Source organism: Dendrobates tinctorius, unplaced genomic scaffold (genome assembly GCF_039654945.1).
Source record: "Dendrobates tinctorius isolate UK_male_01 unplaced genomic scaffold, ASM3965494v1 ptg000105l, whole genome shotgun sequence".
NCBI classification, from domain to species: Eukaryota; Metazoa; Chordata; class Amphibia; order Anura; family Dendrobatidae; genus Dendrobates; species Dendrobates tinctorius.
Genome location: NW_027361773.1, coordinates 25,949 through 35,193, shown reverse-complemented (window position 1 = coordinate 35,193; position 9,245 = coordinate 25,949). Strand labels below are relative to the sequence as shown.

At 41.5% G+C, this 9,245-nt stretch overlaps 1 protein-coding gene across 1 annotated transcript in view; it reads right to left on the bottom strand.

Annotated features, from left to right (window-relative positions):
* Positions 1-1,458: 1,458 nt before the first annotated feature.
* Positions 1,459-9,245, bottom strand: part of NUDT5 (nudix hydrolase 5) — a 31,752-nt gene continuing 23,965 nt past the window's right edge. Inside the window, exon 9 of the mRNA XM_073588974.1 lies at positions 1,459-4,712. Within this exon, the coding sequence (XP_073445075.1) occupies positions 4,603-4,712 (110 nt within the window). The 3' untranslated portion in view covers positions 1,459-4,602. The remainder of the gene's footprint in view (positions 4,713-9,245) is intronic.

Below are 9,245 nucleotides of genomic sequence, written 5' to 3'. Positions count from 1 at the left end.
TAGTGTAATTGAGCTGACAGATCTCCAAGGCAAGTGGTACAATGCTTGTATATTTGCTTCCGAGGTTCCTTAAGTGGTAAGCAGGAAGGTGGGCTGCTGAAGTGCAGAGCACCTGAACAACTATCTTGAGAGAACTGGGTTCTAAACAATTTATTTAAGAGATATACACGTGTTTTAATAGCCCAGATTAGTTAACTCTGATTCTAGGACATACAGCCAGGCACCATTGTTTGTGCACACACTGACACAGAATTGTGAGGTAACAAACTGCTTACCATGAAGCACTATCATGGAAAGGGGCATAAAGGAGTTCATGAGCCTCCATGGTATCTAGTGTTATATATAAAATTCATGCTAGTGCCAAAATGAATTAATTTGCTGTGCCATAAGATGGAAAAAAAAAAAATGAATAAAATACATGTGGTACAGGTTGATATTTTAGACAAAATACACAAGCTTGCAACCCACATCAAGGGTCCTCATAATTGCAAGTCCCATCACTAAATAGGACAAATTAAAAAAAAATCTCACAGAAAAAAAAGAAAGCCTTACCAACACCAGGTTAGATTACAAATACACTTGCAAGACGCAGGAACCTCCATGATAAAGGCAGGAGCAGCACAGGTGCATCACGCCATACTGTTCATCAAACTTACCTGTGTGACCGACGCGGTACACATTTGTATCCATTTTTAATACTAGGCAACCTCCCCCTCCATGAATTGGTAGGTTTGTGAAATTTCTTTTGAATTTGTCACTAGTGGATTAGATATATCATGAATAAAAAGCAATTTGTCGCTTTCTAGTTTGAGGTTAGGGGGTGTGTGTGTGTGTGATCATGCAGTGGTTAGAAAGTACAAATGCTACCACTGCAGTAGAACAGAAAAACACCTTTGTAAATAATTTGTAGACTATTGTCGATTTAGTGTATTTTTCAGATAAGACGTACTTTCTAACAAACAAAATTTTAGGGAAAATGGGGGTGCATCATGTATTCCCTTAGCAATTTGGGGTCCCATGCTCACTGCATCAGGAAGCTTCTGGTGGTGGTGGCAGCAGGAGTGGGGCAATGTTGCAGGTCCCAGGCTGGTAATAGGGAGTCTTCGGCAGTGCACGAGATCCGCCAGCATTTTGTGAAGGCCTGTCGGCCTCGCATTTTCCATGCTTTTCAGTGCAGTGGAGTCCAGGAAAATACGCTTGCGCCGCCTCTGGCAACCATTATTTTCCGCCCCAAAATTTGGGGTGTTTTATAATCCACAAAATTCAGTAGTTTCTGAATGCATCACTGAACAATACTTCCTCCACTGATATTTCTAACATCCTGGAGCCTCCATACCAGACACAGAACACAGCTGAGATTACAGCTGTGTACATACAACTCTCAGGAGCAGATTTTATAATTCTCAAAAGGTTGAGACCAAATCAAAATATTACATCCCAGAGACACGACCCCAACCATTCTAGTTGTATAGCATTTATTTTCACTTTTGAGTAAAGACTTTTTTTTGAAAATTCTTTAATATACCGTATACAAAATTCCTATGCAGAATGAGTATTTTAACCAACATAAAAAAAAATGTCATTAGGCGTTACAATTGTATAAATGTCAAAGTACTCCCATACAGTCTTATCCCAATAACATTTATTACTATACACTTTATAGTGCTCAGAGGTAGGGGTTATCTGTGTATCAAAATACTGAAAGATAATCCATGGTAGATGTTACAAAAAAAAAAAAAAACCAAGAAAAAAAAAAACAGCAGCCACAGAAAGGATTTATTCCCATTAAACCTTCAAAATTGAAAATGATAGATCCTAGGATCTCAGCTGTGCTGAATTGGGCTGTCCTGGATTTATATATTGATGAACTATTTGTACAATAGGTCATTAATATCAGATCACTGGGGGAAGACACCTAAGCCACCAACTGCACACATCCGTAACACCACAGCTCCACACAGTGTAGTGGCCGCTGTCAGGTACTGCAGTTCAGTTCTTATTCACTTCAGTGGGAAGGTCATCAATATAGACATCCTTACCCTTTAAGCTTGTAAAAGCAGTATTACTGACCTATGCTAGTAAAACTAGCTTTGCTCTCCAAAGAATGCTCATTTTCAATTTTGCAATAAAAAAGAAAAAAGAGAAAAGGATAGCAATACATGGCAACTTGCATCTGAGCAACATGCAATTGCAATTTTGCATTGCAACATTGTAATCATAGAAGCATTCAAAGTTGTTATCCTCTGAATATATATTTCAATTATATTATATAGCACTGGGTACTTACAATTGCTCATTTTACCTTTTTACCCAGCCAATTCTTCTCTCCTTTCCATTAGGTGTTTGACATCACATGATTAAAAATGGGCTAGCTGAATCCTTCTAAGCTGCACCCTTCTAAGCTGCCCAAGTCATCATTAGAACTACAATTCTACATCACTGAAAAGTTCCTGGCAGGGGGAAGGAGTTAAGCAGCTGGGTCAAAATTTGAAAAGGGGGTGGAGCTAAGCTACCACAGACTTTATAATGATGTAGAATAGTTCTAATGATAACTCATGCATGAAAGACACTTCCTGTTTCTATATAGAGCTTAGAAGGATTCAGCTTGTCAGGTTTTAATCACATGTTATAGACCTGATGGAAAAGAGAAGAATTAGCTGGGTAGAAGGGCAAAATGAGTAATTGTAAGTACACAGTGCTATATAATATGATAATTGCAATAAAAACTTTGATGGGAGGAGAGCTTCTTAAATGAATTGCAAGTTATCCAACAGTTAAATATCTAATCTTGCTGTCCTTCAGCATGACCACATTGACTGCCATCAGTTGTGACTAGCAGAAAGAAAGTTTTTTTTTTTTTACAAGTTTTAACAATTTGTACAACAGCTGTAGTGAAGGAATTGGAATAGGAGTATATACTCGGTATAACCACATTATATACAGTAAGGTCATACAGACATCACATGTCTACAACAAGCAAGTTATCCTTTATCTCCGATCATGTGAATTATACACGGCAGAGAGGAACTAATTGACTTAAGTAAATTTTCAACACTTTCTAAATAAGTGCTTTAGAAATGTTCACATGGTCAGTATTCCTGTGTGAAGTCAATAAATTCTTCCAAAACTAAAACCAGGGAGGTGGCCTGCTTATGTGCAGGAGCTGCTCCCATGGTTGGTAGAAAAATACACACGGCAGAAAAAGGGTCGTGAGAGTGACCTCATGTCACCTTCATACGCCAGAATGAGAACGTTCCCACAATAAGTATTTTATGCTGCAGATATTCTGCACCTATTATGTTATGTTTTTTCATTGCACTTTTGAGTGCGTTTTTATCATTTTTGTACGCAGCAGTGTTTGTCTATTTTTGTTGTATCAGGTTTTGCCTAAAGTTGCTTTGTTTTTGATACTTTTGAAGAAAATCCACACATAAAACTCAGCGTACTCAAGGAAAAAAAAAAAAAAAAAATTGCCGTAACATTTAAAAAACGCACACCGCTGGTCATTTTATGAAGCAGGAAAAAATAGAAAAAAAAAAGAAAGAACAGTGAGCGTGAGGTCTATACCTTGCTGGAACTGTAAGGGTATGTGTACATGTTCAGTATTCGCAGCTGAAAGACTTCACATGCTGCAGATTAGAAAAAATGCAGTTTGCTGGTACTGTAAAATGCTGCATTTTTCATTAGTGAAGAAAAAAAAAAAAAATGAAAAAAAGTGATCAATCCCTAAGGCCTCTTTCACACTTCCGTTTTTTACAATCAGTCACAATCCGCCAGGTTTTGAAAAAAAACGGATCCTCAATTTTTTTTTGAGGATCCGTTTTTTTCCCATTGACTTGCATTAATGGCGGATTGTGACGGATTGCTGTCCGTTGCATCCGTTTTTTGTGAGGATCCGCCAAAAGTTGCTGTCCGTCACCATCCTCAAAAATTTCAAAACGGAGCTTGTAACGTTTTTTTCTCTGGCGGATCCTGCAATCTCTCTCTCTCTCTGGCCAGCGATTCCTTTAAATTTCTTCATTTTCAGGATCCGTCTGAAAACGGATCCTGTGCCATCCGTTCACATCAGTTTAGAACGGATCCGCTTGTCCGCCTTTTTGGCGGATTATAACTGATGCAAAAAACTGAAGTGTGAAAGAGGCCTAAGACACGTCATTTTTAGCAGAGAAAACTCCCAGAAAATGCATTGTTGAAACTTAACCTTAGTAGTGAATTTTTCCTAAACACAAACTCCATATGAACATACCCTAATAGGCACATGTTTTAGGTGCAATTTTGTATCAACACTTAAGGGGTTTTTGACAACTTTCAGCATGACTTAACATTTACAGAAAAAAGTGTGATGTGCAGGGAAGAGTTGAAACAGATTTTAGAGAACGCCAAGAAATGCAGCAGTTTGGAAAGATGCGAGATCTCTTTCACACAAGAAAAACACATAGCAAAACAGTAGTAAAATGCAGGTGGTTTTGCCACGTATCAGACCATGGTACGTGTTGGGGCAGTAACTGAGGTTCACATACAGTGGGCTGCTGCTGCTGCCCTTTTAAACAGAATGATTTAAGTGCCAAAACCGGGTCCACAGCCGAAGTGAGAGGAAACTTTTTATCCCTTCAGAAATGGCAGTTCATATGGCTTAGCCACTGCATGCTCCAGGGCCAAGGCGTAGGAGTAGACTCTGGCATCCACCACTAGCTTTTCCTTTTTAACAAGCTCTGTGAATAAAATTAAACAGTTATTACATGAAGGAAAAAAGGTACAATATTTTCCATATAAAAACAGATCTGACACCAGATTATATAGTAAACAAATCAGGACAAAAACAGATTCCAGAGTGAAATGGTGAGAACAAAAGAAAAAACACAAAATTGCAATTCTACTATTGCTAATTAGCTTATGTTTTTAAAGAAAACCCATCAGCACATTTGTAGTGTAATGGAGCTGTAATAATGATTACAGCAATACCGCTGATGAAGAAATCCACTTTGTGTTTTTTCTATATTCACCATTTGATGTTTTCTACTAATTAGATTTCGGTGCACAGGGGCTGGACTGTAATCTTAGGTCTTCACAGGGTCTGCGATTCCCCAGCCCCATCTGCCTGCTTTTGGTCTGAGTAACAGATCACTACTTTTTCAGTGACCTGCCTCCTGTTGGAAATCTCCTGTGCACAATAAATTGTAAGCTTACAAGCAGAGTCCTCACTCCTCTTAGTATGTACTGAATTATGAGTTACTCTGTTATGTCTAAACAAGTCCTGTCTGCATTGTAAAGTGCTACAGAAAAGTAGGAATTAGTCCTACTAGTAATTTTATTTCCAGGAGTTCATCATGACAGCACTGCAAGAGCGAGTCCTTCTCATCCTCTAGGGACAGGAACAACATGAGAGGTTAAAACCTATCCCTCTATCTCACCCTCAGTGTTTTAACCACTCACAACACCAGGATAGAAGCAACTTCATTTTACTGAATTCTCACACAAATTTTAACTTCATAGAAGTACAAGGAGTTCAGAGGAGGTAATGTAAGGCTGCTGTCATGATGGACTCTAGGAAATATAATTACCGGTAAGAATAATTTGTACTTTGCCAGGATGTCCCTCATGACAGCTGACAGGAGAAATACCAAATAAATGGATTCTAAGGTGGATTAAACAGCCGAGGTAACTGGTTTCCTACTTGCCTGCATTGTTGTAACTACTCGAACCGACAAACCCTTAGAGATCAAGATCTGCCTCTCAGGATCCAAGGTGTCAGGTGTATGCCTGATGTATGAGGGGACCCTGAGCCAGAAGGTCATACCTCTCTGGAAGTGGATCCTCTAGAACCATGTGGTTTAATATAAGAACCCAACTTTTTGGTCAGAAGGGGGGAGATCAGTATCACTATAGCTCGATGTTCCTAGATTTTCCTCAAGACCCTTGGGATTAATGGAAAAGCATATAGTAGATCTCCATTCCAACTTTGTGACAGGGCATTTACACCCTTCGGGATGTCTCCTGGGTTTAGGGAAAAGAAATCTGTCAGTATTTTTCCGAGTTGCAAACAGGTCTATACACAGGACAGTTGATGAAATACATCAGTGTTTAACTCACATTGCAAAAAACATACTGTCTGCAACTTTGTTTTGGAAGCCCTTCAGGTGGACCGCAGAAATAGAAAAGACGTTCTCCACCCACTGAAATATCTGCCAGGCTAGGGCCCACAGAAGCTGACCTTTCTGGCCTCCCTGATGCCGAACAAAGGAGACCGCTGTGTGGTCGTCCGCTAGAGGTCCATGTGTGACGATCCCAAGACTGTTCTGGCACGACTGGAGTGTTTCCCATATTGCTCTGTTGTTGGATGATCTTCTGCACACCTCTGGAGACCATGTTCCATGAAGGTATTGACCTACGTCAGCTCCCCAGCCCAGCTCGCTTGCTTCGGTAGCAACCCGGATGAATGAGGATAGCATCCGTGGTATCCATTTCGGAAGCTTTGTTAGGGATATCCACCATGACACAAGATTTTAGACTTGTGGATATGTTCATCTTTCTGTCTAGACCGGATGGTTGTCTGCTCCAGGCTATCAGAATTGCCTCCTGTGGCTGCAACCCTATGAGTGGGCCTGGCTCCACTGTACACTTGGGATGCAAGATTTAATCAGTTCCCAAGATTCTCATTGTGTATTTGACTGACATGCTTTTCTTCCTCTGGAAAGATAAAAGTGGAGGAAATAAACCAAATTCTGTTAAAACACGAGGTGCCAAGGACAGGCCGAATGGTAGGCATGGAATGGGAAGTGGTGGAATAGACCCTGATACATCAGTGCAAACCTCGATGGATGGTCACATGACAATATGCATCTTTTAGATCTAATGTGCACATTACTGAATCCCTCCCTGTTAATGGGATTATTGATTTTATATTCTCCATTTTGAGCTTCCTGTACCTGACTAATGCTCTCATCATGTGTATCCAGACCTATTTTAATGCACCCCATGATCCTTTTTGCCTTGGCAGCTGCTGCCTGGCACTGGCTGCTCTAGATAAGTTTATCATTAACTAGGATCCCCAAGTCCTTCATGTCAGATTTACCCAGTGGTTTCCCGTTCAGTGAGTAATGGTGATACGGATTCCTTCATCCCATGTGTATAACCTGGGAAGAAGGAATCCGGTTTTGTTCTTTGAATTCTGGCAGAAGGAAGGTATTACTATATCCTGATATCTATGAAAAAGTCTTTAACCACGTTTGGCAAAAAAGAAGGATCAAGTCGGAACACCAGCTGATCTAATATTCTCAGCTAGGGATCCTCTATTGAAAAAGTGTCTGCAACTCCCCCACTCGCTTGGCTGTTGCGAGTGCCACCAGAGACCCCATTTTCCAGGCCAGCTTATCCAAACATTAACAATGATAGGGGCTCAAATGGTGAAAGCGTTAATCCTTTAAAGGACGATATTGAGGTCCCAGGCAGTCTAGGACAAAGTCGTGAAGCTGCTGTCATGAATCGTCTCATCCACCAGTGTTCTGCAAGGGCCTGGTCGAAGTATGAGCTCAATGCTGCCACCTGTACTTTAAGAGTACTGGGTCCTTTCTCTAACCCTCCTGCAGAAAATCTAGGATCTGGGAGATATTGGCCTGGCAGGGGGATCTGGCCGGTCCAGTGCACACATGACAAGTGTCTTCCAGGTCTTTTGGTATATGGCGCATGTCACCGGCTTCCTACTTCTCTGTTGTGTCTTCATGACTCTCAGAGAGACCTTTGGACCTCAGAATCGAGAAATCAGAAGCCAAGATGCAAGTTCTCTGTCAGGGTGATAGACCGGCCTCTGGTGTAGGAGATCCTCGAATGGTGTAAGTATTAGAGGTCCGTCTATACATAGGCTGGTTATGGTACCGTACCAGCTTCTCGTCGGCCAGAGGCGTGCAACGACTTTGGTCTGTTCACAGCTTATTTTCTGTTGAGTCCTTGGTAAGACCAGGATTGGAGGAAAGGCGTCAACATCTGGAATACATCTGGATTCAGACTCCACTCTCCCAGGTGGATATCTCTTCTGCTCAGGAAGTCGGCCTACTTGTTGTTTGTTTGCTTTTTGTGAAGGGCTGACAGAGAAGATTTTTTGCGGCCCACGAAAATATTCTCACCGAGATGCACTTTCTTCGTGCTTTGAACTTCCCTGGTGCTGGAGGTATGCAATTGTGGTTATATTATCTGAATAGACCCTCACGTAGGTACCTAGGACTATTGATGTTGCTGCCCTAAGGGTCTTCTCTACTGCCTTCAACGCCATGCAGTTTGAAGACTGGCTGCTGACGGGTTGACCAGAGACCCTGGATGGATGTCCGGGAGACTACAGCACCACATCCCCTTTTGCTGGCATCTACTTCTATGGTGACTAGCAGGGTCTGGATCCAAGGTACTCCATTGTTCAATTTCCTTGGGTTGTTACAACAGGTCAACGATGTCCGTATTCAGGCTGGTTTCAACACTTTCTTATCCAGTGATCTGGTGGAACCGTCCCACTCTGCTAGCACATAGCTCTGCAGGTCTCTAGTGTGCACCTGGGCCACTGACTGGATACAAGATGTCAGAGCTGAGGACAGACATGGCAAGCCTCATGGATACCGATCTTCTGCTCCGCAGGAGGTTTATCTTTGCCCTCAGTTGAATCTGTTTTCCTTTGGGCAAGAAGGATGTTTGCTCCTGAGAATCCAGGAGAACTCCTAAGAAAGTCTTTTTGGTAGAAGAAATATGACTTCTGATGATTTATTAGCCATCCCAGTGTTGTTAGAATCTGGGAAGTTGTCTGTGTGCTCCTGTAACACCTGTACTGATGGTGTAACCAAAAGAAAGTCGTTGAGATATGGGATGATACAAATCTGTTGACCTCTGCCGCGCGCCGACAGAATTTTGTCTCATCTTTCATCGTTTTTAAGAAATCTCAAGATGGAAGAGGCCAGGAGCCATTTGGTGAGCTGCATTTCTTCCTACATGTTCACAGATTTACCAGTGGAAAAGCCAAACTTCACATGCCACAAATGCAAGCTTGTGTCCCTATTGGAGGAAAAGTTGCAAAATCTCGAAGAGAGGTTAGCTACGTTGAAGATCATTAAGGAAGGTGAAGAGTTCTTGGACAGAGCAGAATTATCTCTTCATGTTACAGAAAGAGAAGAAATTCGAAGTGCACCTGAAGAAACAGAGGAATGGAGACATGTGACCCAGAGAAGCAGGAGGATCAGGAGGCAGTCAGCACCCATACTGCTTAGAAA